This window comes from Conger conger, chromosome 5 (assembly GCF_963514075.1).
Source record: "Conger conger chromosome 5, fConCon1.1, whole genome shotgun sequence".
Lineage (NCBI taxonomy): Eukaryota > Metazoa > Chordata > Actinopteri > Anguilliformes > Congridae > Conger > Conger conger.
In genome coordinates, this window is record NC_083764.1 from 64,325,773 (window position 1) to 64,340,693 (window position 14,921).

At 44.4% G+C, this 14,921-nt stretch overlaps 2 protein-coding genes across 3 annotated transcripts in view; one reads left to right on the forward strand and one right to left on the reverse strand.

The window, feature by feature from the left end:
• The first annotated feature begins 4,494 nt into the window (after positions 1 to 4,494).
• LOC133129507 (E3 ubiquitin-protein ligase MARCHF2) lies at positions 4,495 to 7,261 on the forward strand. Of its 2 annotated transcripts, none has more exons than XM_061243650.1 (4): positions 4,495 to 4,683; positions 5,492 to 5,732; positions 6,255 to 6,464; positions 6,861 to 7,261. In XM_061243650.1, the coding sequence occupies exons 1-4, from the start codon at positions 4,508 to 4,510 to the stop codon at positions 7,017 to 7,019; spliced, it is 786 nt and encodes a 261-aa protein (XP_061099634.1). In that variant the 5' UTR covers positions 4,495 to 4,507; the 3' UTR covers positions 7,020 to 7,261. The 2 variants fall into 2 exon arrangements, with proteins under 2 accessions (XP_061099634.1, XP_061099635.1); XM_061243651.1 differs by having other exon boundaries at positions 5,537 to 5,732.
• Positions 7,262 to 14,618: 7,357 nt separating this feature from the next.
• Positions 14,619 to 14,921, reverse strand: part of LOC133128033 (ras-related protein Rab-11B-like) — a 5,700-nt gene continuing 5,397 nt past the window's right edge. The window contains exon 5 of the mRNA XM_061241251.1: positions 14,619 to 14,921. This exon is cut by the window's right edge and continues 397 nt beyond it. The gene's annotated coding sequence lies outside the window, so the exon portion shown is untranslated.

Consider the following 14,921-nt stretch of genomic DNA (forward strand, 5'->3'; position numbering starts at 1 on the left):
AGACGAGTGTCATCTCCAAAACATGACAGAAAGGAGCAATATAGCTAGCTGGTGAGTCCCCATACTTTGTTTTTTCTTCGAGTAAAACGATTTGAATGTAACGTTAGCCTAGCTATCAGTAGCTAGCTGTCTTACAGTTTGGTCTCATGCTAACGTTAAGGTAAATTGGATGATATGATTCAGGTTTTCAGTTGAATTGTTTCAGCCGAGTGACACCATTAGTGTATTAGCTCGTACATGATAATGCTGAAGTGTCATTCTCTGCGTTTTGAATCTCTAACGTTAATCTATAAGATTGGCATTGTGGATGCGGCAGACGTTGGGAGTTGGGAGTTGGGAGTTAGCTTGTTAATGTATAGCAGCTAGCTACTACGACTAGACGGCGTCTGCTCCTGCCTGACTCGGTTTGATGAAGCTAGCTAGCTAACGTCAGCTAAGCTTGGCTAGAGTTAGTGGGGTTGGTCGTCTTTGACTTTTTAATCTAATTTCTATCATCATCTGCGTTGATGGTGATGCGAGTAACGTTAATGTGTCTGATGGGTTTAACGCTGGCTGAAGAGGCCCGTTCTCCGAATTGCCTTTGAAGCCAGCTAGCTAGCTCTATATGTTCAGCTGTTTTAAAATATGTTGTTGTGCGTGCATGTCGGATAACTGACCTCAAAGGGCCATGTCATGCGTCAGAATTGAAATTTCCTCTCCCAGGTGGGGTATCGCCTAGGGATGGTGGCTAATGTTATGCTAGGATGCTAATATGTTAGCTAGCCAGCCAGCTAGCCAGTTCATTACTTTGTCTTGTTTGGAGATTCATTAACTTAGCCTGATGACTGACATTATCAAAGTGAGGACAGCTGAAAATAGTTTGTTCCCGCAACACAGTAATTATAAATTTCACAAATGTGTCTTATTGTAATGAAAATTATGAATTTATTGGATTGTTAAATTTTGCTGACAAAGTTTACTGGCATCTGGTAACCAGCCTAATAGGAACGTTAATCTTTTTCCTGCTCGTACACAGCGACGTTTTATATCTAACCACTGTACGGACGACACCATAATTCAATATATTCTGCGGTCTTTATTAGCTAAGTTAAAGGAACGAACTAATCGGTGTTTATTTGGAAGACATTGCCAAAGCAGATGGCTTATTGACGCAGTCCGCCACCTATATGAGTTTAGGATGGAAGCGTTATGTTGTACGAGTTGTTTGGAATGGGGTAACTATTTATTGGCACTATAATCTGCGACGCTCCATTTCAGCTTTCTAAAGCGCGTTTTCTATCCGTCAGCTTTTTAAAGCCACGTTTTAATGCAGCAGTGAGTGCTGTTGGTGCGGATCAGCGACTTCGAGAAGATATTTTATTATTTTAATTTGATTTATCCCCCCCCCCAAGATAAATGTTAGTTTGCGTATTACCCATCAGCGCGAGCCGATGGTATCTGGCATTTATGGAAAGATTTGGGCGAAAAGATCAGTTGGAAATATTAAACTTGCATACATACGTTACTCAAAACATTGCACACGAAGTCCAGAATTTACACTGTTAACATGATTTTTAAATCCCTTGAAAAGCCTTTGCCTTTTCCCCCTGGAAATTCTAAGGGCAAAGATTCCCCTAAATATAATGGTTCAAAAATCATGTTTAAAATCCGACTCCCACGCAGTGTGCAGCCTGCATGTTTGCAGGGAAATGGAAGGCTACAATTTGCGAAATGGTTATCACGTCATCTTGGGGTTGTGATTGAATTAGGAAACAAAATGTAGGACATTATGTAGATCTGAAGAATTATTGAATTTATTTGATATACAATACCACAGGGTTGTCATCATTCAGAGCCACATTCTGAATATCAGTTATTATATAATATTTATAAATAAATTAACTATTTTATTTATATTTTTGGTATAATTTGTTACAGATGATGACAACCCTGTGGCATTGCAGCTAATAATGAGATTTTCCAAATAAATACATTTATAAATGAATGATTGTCCAAATTCATACATTTATGAAAGATGCTTAATACTTAACAGCAAAACTGGTTTCTTACACACAATGCTTCTAAAAGCTTGCCAGTGTTCTATGGGCTATACAATGCAAAGAAATATAAAATACATCTTGTATCTCCAAATTAACATGGCTACAAATAGAAGTAGTCGAAATATGAAGCGTCACATATTAACATGTAGCTTATACAGTACTGTGGAAACGTCTTGGACAAAAATCTGTAAAACGAAGATGTTTCCAAAAATAATGAAAAGTTAAAAAAAGTGCAATATCAATATTTGTTGTGACCACTTTAAAACTTCATGGGTTCTTGGGTACACTGTCTTGCAGTTTTATGAGAAAATCGGCTGGTAGGTCATTCCAAACATATTTCAGTACATACCACAGTTCTTCTGCCGACTTTGGATGTCTCACTTGCTTCTGGCTGTCCAGGTAAACCCAGACAGAAAAGTGGTCTATTCCTTAATAAGTTATAATACTTTTTTAATTTTATTTAATGAAATACAAAAAAAAGTCCCTTTTAATATTTCTATATAATAGTTTGGCAACTCAAATTGGCTCGTTTCTACTGATACACCAATGCAGAAAAAAAAACAAAAAAACATCGAAGACTAAATGTATGTATTTATATAAACATATGTGTATATATTATTTCTCAGTTTTGGCTGCCTAAGACTTTTGCACAGTACTGCATTTGAGGAGACTGCCGATTGACCCAAGGAGGCAGTCAAAGCGCGAGCGTTCGCGCCGGTGCTGTAGCCCGCGCGGTTTGGCTTTACCGCGCGTGAACCGTGACTCAGCCAGCGGACCCGCCGTATCTGGGTTATCGGGACGAGCGCAGGCCGCTTCCTGACGCATGGTTTGTACCGTTTCTTCTTCTCTCTTTTTCTTTTTTTTCTTTTTTTTTTAAAGAGAAGGGTCGCGCAGGTTCGGAGCACGTTTTATTTATTGCACACGTTGGTTACTGCCTGTACTTCAGGGAAATCTAGGTGGAGGGAATCTAAATAATGATAAAAAGCAGGACAATGTTAAGTATATTACATCTCCTCAGCTGCCCCCACATTGGTTTCTGCCCCTGCTTCAGGGAAATCTAGGTGGAGGGAATATAAATAATGATAAAAAGCAGGACAACGTTAAGTATATTACATTTTCTCCGCTACTCTCATATTTATCTCTCAATTTTGAAGCGATTAATTCGGTTATAGGAGCGGGGGAGGGGCAGCGTTGTATCCTGTGCCCTGTGCCAATTAAGTTCCCGCGTCAGAGCAGAAGGAAGGGCACTCGGCTGTTTGGAGTGAATAAGATGTCTCTGCCAAATTTAATTCAAAAAAATTTCTGTTTCGACCTCTCGGCTGTCATCGTAGTGACCCGGGAGAAGAGACACACGGGCGTGCATGTTGCCGCTGGCACCCTGACTGCAGAATGTGGTGCCGCTGACAGCGCTAAGGGGGGAGACGTCAGGCCTGGGCCAGGTGGACTGACCCCCCAAAAAAGAGGAGCGGGATTTAATGACTCCATGTGGTTTCATTATATGAACGTCAGGTGTTACTGCCACCTTTAATTACATTCATTGTTTGGAAAGTTTTTTTCCTTTGGTGATGGTGTCAAGTGCCTGCCCTTGTACTTGATGCATGAGTCACCTTGGTTAAATGTTCCCCCTCGCACGTCAACTGTCGTGCGATAATACAGGCAGGAAGTGAGGCCACATCTTGTGACACCTTCCATTAGCCAATCGTGAGAGGCTACGCCGGCCGGTGACTATGTTTGGTGACGGAATGGGGCCTAGATTTGTGGTGCGTCCCAATACCCAGGGAAATGTATCCTCCTTTCCTGCACTCGATGCCTCCTCCCCATGCTTCCAGATAGCATCGTCAGCCTCACTTCCTGGAAGTCCCGTTTCATTCTTGTTTTCGTCCGATCCGATCTAATCTGCAGTTAGCCCAGTAATTTCCCAAGTTTGTGGTTTTATTTGTAAGTTACACAATAAGTTCCGACCTCGCACCGCGATTGGCTGAGAGACATTCAAAGAAGTGACATTGTTGCACGATGAGTCGCTCTTAACCGAACCGCTTTGGTTTAGGTTCGGTCGATTCCCTGTAACGGAGATATCGTAAACGCTTCAGAAGCGCTCCGTTCTGTTATTTAAAAAAAGGTTTGCGGCTTATCATGAGATATTGTCACTACTGTGCTGATTTACATACGCAGCACCGTAGTAAAAATATCTCTTGGGTAAGTCACTCCTTCTTGTCTTTCATTGCATAATTATTGTTATTATTATATATATATTTTCCATTCTGAGAACAGATCCGGGCCTTGCTTCCTGTGACCTTGCCTATCCGTTCTCATTGTCTGCTCCCAGGGCCCCACCTGACCGAAATTAGAGTTTCCAGGGTGTGGTGTCTGGGCCCCTAGCGGCCCCTGTGCACGTCCCAGCCCCCCGGCCCCCCCGCCTCGCCCCTCCCCCCCCCCCCCCCCCCCCCCCGCCCGGACCAGGCCTCGCCATGACGACGGGCGAGTGCTGCCACCTGCCGGGCTCTCTGTGTGACTGCGCTGGGAACGCTGAGCTGTCCAAGAGCGTGGAGGAGTCGGACACACGGCAGGCCCAGTACGTCACCCAGGTCACTGCCAAGGATGGCAGACTGCTGTCCACCGTCATCAAGGCCCTGGGAACGCAGAGGTAACGCGCGCATGTACAGTATACACACACATATACAGTATACACTCACTCACACACACACACATATACTGTATACACTCATACACACACACACGCACTCATATACACACGTACAGTATATACACATGCACACACTCACTCACACACACACACACACACACTCGCATGCACACACGTACAGTATATACACATGCACACACACACACAGTATACACTCATACACACACACGCACACAGTATACACTCATACGCACTCTCACGTACACACATACAGTATACACTTGCACACACTCACATGCACACGTACAGTATATACACATGCACACACACACTCACACACACATATACAGTATACACTCATACACACACACACACACACTCACATGCACATGTACAGTATATACACATGCACACACACACACACAGTATACACTCATACACACTCTCACGTACACACGTACAGTATACACTCGTACACACACGTACAGTACACACACATACATACATACACTCATACACGTGTACAGTAAACACCCATACACACTCACATACCGTATACACGCACGCACACATATATACAGTATGCACACACACACAGTATACACACACATACAGTATGCACACACATACATATAGTATACACACAAACAAATATATGTACTTTCAGGATTTTATAAGCCATAATCAAGATATGTTTATAAATGGAAAATAGCCATTTCAGTGTCTGTTTGGAGAAATAAAAACGAAACAACAGCTGTGCCCCTCCCTCCTCCCCTCCCCCCCGGGATTTGAACCCGTGAACCCTCAGTCAGAGGCGCAGTTCCGCTGACCGCTGTGCCCCTGTCTGCTTCAGCGACGGCCCCATCTGCCGGATCTGCCACGAGGGCGCCAGTGGGGAGGGTCTGCTGTCCCCCTGCGACTGCACCGGCACCCTGGGCACCGTCCACAAGAGCTGCCTGGAGAAGTGGCTCTCCTCCTCCAACACCAGCTACTGCGAGCTCTGCCACACCGAGTTCACTGTGGAGCGCCGGCCCCGCCCCCTCACTGAGGTGTGTGTGTGTGTGTGTGTGTGTGTGTGTGTGTGTGTGTGTGTGTGTGGAGTGTGAGTGTGAGTGTGTGTGAGCGTGTGTGTGCGTGTGCGTGTGCGTGCGTGCGTGCGTGCGTGCGTGCGTGCGTGCGTGCGTGCGTGTGTCTGTGTGTGTGTGTGTGTGTGTGTGTGAGTGTGAGTGTGAGTGTGAGTGTGAGTGTGTGAGTGTGAGAGTGTGAGAGTGTGAGAGTGTGAGAGTGTGAGAGTGTGAGAGTGTGTGAGCGTGTGTGTGCGTGTGTGCGTGTGTGAGCGAGTGAGTGTGTCTGTGTCTGTGTCTGAGTGTGAGTGTCAGCGTGTCAGCGTGTCAGCGTGTCAGCGTGTCAGCGAGTGAGCGACAGTATCACTCGAGCCAGTGACAGTGTGAGTGAGTGAGAGACGTTTGGGGTGAGTGTGTATATTGGTGTTTGGGGTGAGTGTGTATATTGGCGTTTGGGGTGAGTGTGTATATTGGCGTTTGGCGCTCTGACCCTCCCCTCCCCCTCAGTGGCTGCGGGACCCCGGCCCGCGGAACGAGAAGCGCACGCTGTTCTGCGACATGGTCTGCTTCCTGTTCATCACGCCGCTGGCGGCCATCTCGGGCTGGCTGTGTCTGCGGGGCGCGCAGGACCACCTGCACTTCAACAGCCGCCTGGAGGCCGTGGGGCTCATCGCCCTCACCGGGGCCCTCTTCACCATCTACGTCCTCTGGACCCTGGTGAGTGAGCCAGCCAGCCCGGCGTCCCCCGGGGCCTCCTGCCCCGCTCCTGGAGGCCCATCCACACCAAGAACCCCAACTGTGGCTCTGTCTGTGTCTCTATCTGTGACTCTTATCTGTGACTCTTATCTGTGACTCTTATCTGTGACTCTTATCTGTGACTCTTATCTGTGACTCTGTCTGTGACTCTGTCTGTGACTCTGTCTGTGACTCTGTCTGTGACTCTGTCTGTGGCTCTGTCTGTGGCTCTGTCTGTGACTATCTCTATCTGTGACTCTATCTCTGTCTCTATCTGTGACTCTATCTGTGACTAACTGTGCACAAAGAATGATTGAATAGAGTATTTCTGACCTTCTGACCGTAACGATCCCTCTCCCCGCGCCCCCCCCCCCGCAGGTGTCATTCCGCTACCACTGTCAGCTGTACTCGGAGTGGAGACGAACCAATCAGAAGGTCCGCTTGCTCATTCCCGACGCCAAGGGGGTGCACTCTACCCAGCATTCCCTGCTCTCCACCAAGCTGATGAAGAAGACTGCGGACGAGACCATCGTATGAGCGGGCGGCGCAGGGGGGACGCGTCCGGACGCCATTTTGTTGTCCCTTCTTCCCCCATTCGATTCCATTTGTTTCCTAATTTTTTTTTTGTTTTCTTTTTTTGTGCCACGCGTACCCTCTCTCCCGTTTCCTCTTGACGGTGTCCGGGCCTGCACCTCCACCCACCTATATACACACGGATACGGATGACGTGATTGGCTGGTTTGCTTTCTCCTGTCGGTTTGGAGACCCTGGGCATGGGGGGCAGGACTGGAGGGAGGGGGACGGGGGGGGGGGCACAGAGACAGACCCACAGCCCAAACAAAAGCCCTTCCCACCCCCCTCCCACTTTTCACAAAAACAGCCAATGGCTTTGCCCAGTGCCCCGAGGACCACGCCCTCTTGCGAAGATGGGCGGTGGGAGACTGGATTGGGGGTGGGGGCCGGATGGCACAACGCCCAGACGGAGCATGCCATCCCTCTTTCTTTCTGTTCTTGGGAGAGAATGAGGGGAAGGAGGGAGGGAGGGAGGGAAGAGGAGGAAGAGAACGGTTGTTAAAGCCTGGGCGGGATTTGACACTGCTTACCTGCACACCCTTTTACACGCATGCACACTTATACCAGTTTAGTTTTTTTTCCACGTGCTGTTCCTGTCTGTCGAGATTTGCTTTGACTTGGTGCGTGTGTGTTTGTGTGCGTGCGTGTGTGCGTCCGTGAGTGCGTGCATGCGTGCATGAGTGTGTGCGTGCTGAGGGGGTTAAAAGCTGTTACCTGAGTATTAGACCCCCCCTCCCTGCAGAACTGAAAGAGTTCTGGTGCTGTTTGCCTCCCGTCTTAGTTACAGCAAGCTCCGTGATTGGCCAGGATGCTGAGCAGTGAAAGCTTATTGGATAAGCAGAAGTGTGCACATATGCGCATACACATACTTAAGCAAAGCACACCTACGCGAACATTGCTTACATATACGCGCATACACACGCGCACACACATGCATGCAGTAGTCTCTCGTGCCTGACGGACTCAAACAGCACTTAGTGTGTATGCATTCAGAAGGAACTCTGGGGTTTTGTCTGTCGGGAGTATGAAAGGTCATTAGTTGTCGTTGAGTGTGTGTGTCTCGCTGGAGGTCGTATGGTTTTTTCAGCTCTCTGGACCGCTGCCCCTGTGTTGGGATGCCACTTTGACAGCACTAACTGTCATTTAAAGGCTTTTGCCAAGGTATAATGCAGTCTGTTTCGGACGAGAGTAAACTTCCGCTGACCCCAGTAAGTCTCCGTCGGTGCGGTAAAGCAGGGCTTTGAGCGTGCGTTCACCGTGGGAGTGGCCTCCCTGTGATTGACAGGTATATGCAAAAAACAATGGCCTCCGACATGGCTGGGGATTGGCGGTGGGGTTGACCTTTGACCCCAGCCTTGTAACAGTATCGTTATGGCCTGTTTTCAGTACGTGGTCTCTCCTTTTGTTTTTGTGTGTGGGTGTGAGAGTTCATGTGTTTTGTGTGTTTTTTTATTTTAATGATTATTAACCCCCTCGTGCTTTGGGGTTTGTGTAAGCACTTGTTCTTGTCATCGTCTTTGTCTGCACATTTATTTTATTTAATCTTCCGCGAAAGGTCACCGTTTATACCCCGTCTCTTGCTTGCTTGGGATTAAAAACTTTAAAATGGGTGTATTTTAAAAACCCCCAAAAAAAACTAAAGAAAAAAAAAAGGGAAAAATAAGATGATTATAATTTGTAATAATAAGTTTCACTCTAAATTGTAGCTTGTCCACATCCACAGCTCACAGGTCCTCTGTGATGTCAGTGGTTTTTGATTGGTCGGCTTGTTCTGTGTTCTTTTTTTTGTTTTCCTGCTGGAGGGGGAGGGGGGCAGCTGATGTCATAAACAAGTGGTTGCCATGGGTTGGGTGGGGTGGGGGTGGTTGCATAGAGACCTGTTGTCAGGGGTGGGGGTAAATCTGCCACAGATAAAAAAAATATATATAATAAAATAAAATAAAAACGAAGCACCAACGCAAACTGATTTCAATGAGGTGCTTAAATATTGCAAGCAAGTAAGACATGGCCCCTGCTGCACACTAAATCGTCCCTGCTTTGTTACATTTTTCTTATTAATATTTTTGAACTTTTCCCAGTACTATAAACAACCAGCTATATGCTTATCTATAGCGACAGATGATACGTTTTCTTATGTGTACACATGAAGTCCTGCATTAACTTTTTTTAAAGGAATCAAACATATGTATAGGCCTAAATATAAACTACCTTTTGAATTCTGTGTTGGGGAGAGTGGCAATAGGAGTCCAAGCAAGACTTCCTCCTTAAATTCTTATTTTTCTTTCCCAAGTGTTCATTTTCTACACTCTATTTAAGTCCTAGTGAAGTGCTTTTCTGTGTGTTTTTGAGAGTAGTGGCAGAGCTAGTCTAAATGTGATGCTTAGTTCTTATTGTGATATGAAAAGAAGTGTAAAAATGGAGTGGTGGGGAAGAAAATGTTTTCCTTTCTGTCCTTTCTTCGGTGCCAGTGTCCAGAGCAGCGCCTCGATTCTCGAGACTAAACCAGATGGTGAATTTGCATGTGATAGAGACTGAAAGTTCCTGTAAGGTGTGGGGGATCACAATTGTTTGATTAGAATGTTCGCTCTTGACCGAGCATTCCAATGCTGATGTAACAATCACTCCTGGTGGAGTGGAGTTCTAGAACACTGAATGGGCGAGAGAAAAAAAAAAAAAAAAAAAAACATTCCAAAAATCATACTCTTGAAAGGGTTCATTCCTGGAGTTGGAATGTTATGTTTCCTCGCCCCGTGAATATCAATGAAGGGTGTGGCCCAGGAACGATCCGTTAACGGACGCTCTGTGCTTTTTGTATGGGTGAGTAGTGAAGTAGCTGACCATCTCGTTTAAAAATTGAGAATCTTTGCTAGCTGCTCTGAACGTTGATGGCAGACTGAATATGTTACATTTTAGGCATTTTCGCGCCTTCCATTGTTTTCTTTGAACGTGTAATCCATTTGTGCAACCTGAGTATTTACTGAAGCAAATCGGGTTTAAGTACCGTTACACACAAGGGTATGACGGCTGTGTCCCACCTGTGATTCAAACCGGCAACCTACCAGTTGCTAAAGTCCGTGATGCTGAACGGCTTGCCCTGCTAAGGCTTGGGCACTGCTACGGGTGTACGTCTGTCTGGGAAAAAAAAAAAAAAAAAAAAAACTAAAAACCCTGCACTCTGGAACCAGGCTGTCTGTGCAGAGTATGGTGACTCACCATTTGTGCAATCATTTAACAGAGAGAGAATAATCATTCAAAAAAAGAAATGTATTACAGTGTGCAATTTAACCTTAAAGGGACATTTATGACAGAATTTTAGTATTTATTCTAGAGCGTTCTGGAGCTCCGGGGGGGGGGGGGGGTCTCGATGGCTCCGGAACGGGTCGTGACCCCCCCCCCCCCCCCCCGCGTGGGGGCGATCCGAACACGGCGTGCTGTTCGCCTTCGAGCCTCGACAAGCCCCTCCCTCTACCAAAGCGGTGTGCGTCTGTGATGTTTTCACTCTGAATTTGAGGGTTGAAAAGGCGTTGTTTTGCGTCACGTGGAGCACTTTCACCGGGACGTGGCTGAGAGCAAGGCTCATGGAGCAGGTATCGGAAGGGATTAAAAAAAAAATGGCACTATTATAATTGTCATTGTTATGATTATTATTATTATTATTATCATGTTTTTAATGTTGTGTTCTTTTTCACCATTGTTTGTTCTGTGTCCATGTGAAACAGGCTGTGGAGAGAGATGTTGTGAACATGGTTCATGTAAAAAAAAAACAAAAAAACAACAAAAAAAGGAACAAATGAACGTTCATTTATTAAATGATGTAGCTGAAATTACGTCTTTTTTGTGATCTATTTCAAGACATTTGCTGTTTATATACACTCTGTGAACACTTTTATTAGGTATTTATTACATTAGTTTTTTTTTACTTCTACTGCTGTAGCCTATCCACTAAGAGGTTTGATGCATTGTGTGTTCAGAGATGCTGTTCTGCATAACACTGTTGCAATGTGTGGTTATTTGACTTCCTGTCAGCTTTGACCAGTCTGGCCCTTCTCCTCTGACGTCTCTCATTAACGAGGCGTTTCTGTGTGCAGAACTGCTTTTTTTTTAGATACCCAAACCACCCTGTCTGCCACCAAAAATCATTCCACAGTCAGAGTCACTTAGATCACATTTCTTCACCATCCTAATGGCTGATGTGAGCATTAACTGAAGCTCCTGGCCCGTATCTACATGACTGTATGCATTGCACTGCTACCACAGAATTGGCTGATTAGATTATCACACCTACTTATTCATGCGATTAAGTAAAAATGTTCCTAATAAAGTGCTTTGTGAGTGTATACAGTACATGCAGTATAAGAAAAGGGTCTGTACTAAAGCCAATAATGAGAGGGTCATGGGTCCCAAAGAGGATGCTGCCAAAATAAGAGTCCTTTCTAATTCATACTCTTCACTTCAACCCTGTAATTACTATTTTGAACCTGGAATAAAATTTTCAGTTTGCGAATTTGAACTCGTTTTTTAAATTAAAACCTTTTTGCCATTATTACATTTAGGGTTTATGTCTCTTGAATAAAACATTTTTTTTTAATTGCCTGTCCAAAAGTAGAAATTTCAGCTCTTCGGGCAGCTGGGAGACTCTAGCTCCATGTTAAGACGCTCCACAAAGTGGAAGATTATCACTTTATATGAGGATGTACTGATGGCAGACTCTTCTCCCAAACACTCCACTTCATCCTCCCACCTCATTGTGTCTGGGATCATGTGATCAGCACTGGCTCAGCTGACCTTGAATCTTTTGTTTGTGGAAGCAGGAAGTGGGCAGCCCACTTCCTGTCTTCAAGGGCATCCAAATTTATCTCTCCTTACCCTTGCTGGGAAACTTGAGTCATTGTCTAAGGTCGCTCTCTCTGTCTCTTTCTCTCCCATCCTCCCTCCCCTGCTCTCATTTTCATGAATGAAGGATGATTACTCAGACTAGTACCCTCAGTGCCATGTACTGTTTCAGAGGGAATGTACAATACAGTTTTTTTGATAAATTGGTGTTGGTGGAGTTGGAGTCATTCTAGCATCTGCAGTCAATAGAACCCTCCTTTGACAGATGTCCGCACTGTAATGTAACGATATGATCTTCAAGCAAATCAAACGGCTGCATGGAATCAGGTTTTAAAATAACTCAGAAGTGATGTTTGTCTAAAGTGTGGTTCATGGAGAGAAAGTTCCCACAAGCTTGGAATTTAAACATAAAAAAATAAAATGATCTCAGGATTTTTTTAAGTATGTGGTTGAATAGAATTACATGTTAATAATTCCACCCTCCATTATCTGATCCAGTTTTGCACTTTGGCTACAATTATTATGTTTGTCAAATGTATTCATAACACTTTATAGCGGTTAGACGAACGGCCGTATAACACGAAAAGGAAAAATGGCTTGACAAAATCGTGTTGATCTGATAGAGTGCTACGGTGTTTTCGATGTATAGCAGCAAGTGTTGATTTGTGGAGAAGCCTCGTTTTCCTGCCGTTGTAGCTAAGCCGCACGTGCGTGGCGAAAGGCAAACCGCCGTACACAGCTGACGGTTGCGAAGAAGTGCGATAGTTTTTGGGATAACATTTTTTTTTACGAGCTCGATATTATTTTCCCTCTCTTACCTCTGACATTACACAGATACTGATCACGCGAGGCGAGGACGGGTATTGATGCTGATTTTCGGGCGGGGGTGTCCTGTTCTGAAGGCAGACGTGCGCTGTTGCTAGGAGACCCAGACTTCGCCCGGAGACCGTGGGACATATAAGCTCTTTGATACAACCTCCTTTGTGTGGGATTTAGTTTTTATGGGTATTGGGCGTGGTGGGAAAATGTGGCGGCATCAGCTAGCGAGAGGGGCCTATTAAAAAAGTAATATTAATTGAAATGTTAACAAACATGAACGGGGAAAATAAATATGTCGTCCTAGAGCATAGCAACGGCTTCGCTGATGTGATTTTGTTTGAGTGTATTTTCATACCTGCGGTTCGAATGAAGATGTCGTTAGAGTCTGTTCCGTCAACTGTATGAGTGTTAAACCACATCTGAGTGAGAATGTTTGAGAGGTGATGCAAGAGACTTTGGACAGGCTGCTGTTTGGATTCTGGTGCCTGCATGCACGGGTGGGAATCACGGTTCTCATGTGATCACAGAAGTACAAACACCTCTTTGCCTTTCCCCAAATATAGAACGTTAACGATTATTTGTAACGTATTTGTTGTCTTATTAGACAGAAATTGTTTGGCTACGGGGGATTGCCAGATTACTTGTGTCAGAAGATGTCAACACTGGTTCCTGACTTCTGACCTGACGCAACACTCGTGGTTTGTATGGGTGCAATTTGAAGGTGACTCACTTATTTCTATGAAGGGACGTTTGCCCCCACAAGTCAATTCCTTACGGCATATTACAGTCTACTTCCTCTGTGGGGGGGGTCAGTGTGCCTCTTAGTGGTTTCTTTTTTTCATTATTATTGTTGATTGTTAATTTGATGTTCATCTTTCAAGAGTGGCTGGGCTGACATAGATGCATTTTGCAATATGATGTCCTGTACACTCTGAAATAAACGGATAGTGTACTTTTCCAAAATGTATCCTAAATTTGGGTAATAAGTACCTTTTACACACAAAAAAAGGTACAAATGAATTGTGCATTTCTAGCTAGGGAAAATGTTATGTACCTATAAGGTTCCGACCCAGTAAAACCTTTTTCTGAGAGTGCGTTTACTATGTTTGACCTTTGCAATCTGACTCTTCCCAGGATTGTCTCCTGCTTAGTCTAATCAACTGTACGTCACTCTGGATAAGAGCGTCTGCCAAATGCCTGTAATGTAATGTAATGTAATAAATAATCAGTGGAGTGCCTGAGATAAATAATCAGTGGAGTGTCTGTGAGGTAAATAATCATTGGTTGCTCGGGAACCATCTGGTTGCCAGTATTACTGGGTAAAACTGGATCATGAAGTCATTTTAGGAGCTCTTGTCTGGGCCAACTTCTAAGCACGCCCACACAAACACAACGTGATTACATTTAAAACTCGATTCCCAGAGGCTTTGAACTTCCAAACCACTGCGAGCCTGCTAAATGACGCTCCAAAAAGCACAGGGCTTAACCTTCTAGTGGCAAAGTGTCTATGAATGACTCCTAGCTAGTTCCTCAAATTCTTAAAACTGGTTCTTGACTTTGAGGAAATTGATAGTTTTATCAAAGGTGTGCTTTAAAAAAAAATCAAATAATGATCAGATGCTATGTAGGTTAAAGCATTGCTCACATATCAGCAAATAAATGTCTTTTTTCTGTTTGTCATGACATACTTTTTCAAATTTAAGTTATTCAACTGAAGAGTCACTGTTGTCAATAGCGATTACGATTAAAGTTCACACTAACCCCTCCAAATCCTTCAGACATCTGAGGCTAATATTTTGTCTTGTGTTTTAAACAGACAGCAGGCATAGCACACATACCAGTTTACTTCATAATTACACAATCACACTATTCATTTTCTAAACTGTGAAAAAAAGTCTCAGTTAGCATTGATACTATGAAGATTGTTTTATTAATATTAATAGTGCATAATACTGTTGTGTGAATCCTTTCTGGTTGTTATGGAGGGAAACAATAAATGCCAGAATTGTGTTAGTTTGTTACAGTGATATTTCTGGGTCTATGTTGAATTCTTCTGATTTACTTGATACAGAAAAGCTGTTTTTGGCCAGACTGATACAATTACTCCCATTACAATACTTTACGCCCAATCGCTTGACCTACTGTAATATGTGTATAAATAGCACCATCTACTGGACATTGTGTTGAACTGCACACCCAGGACAGCACTTCCGA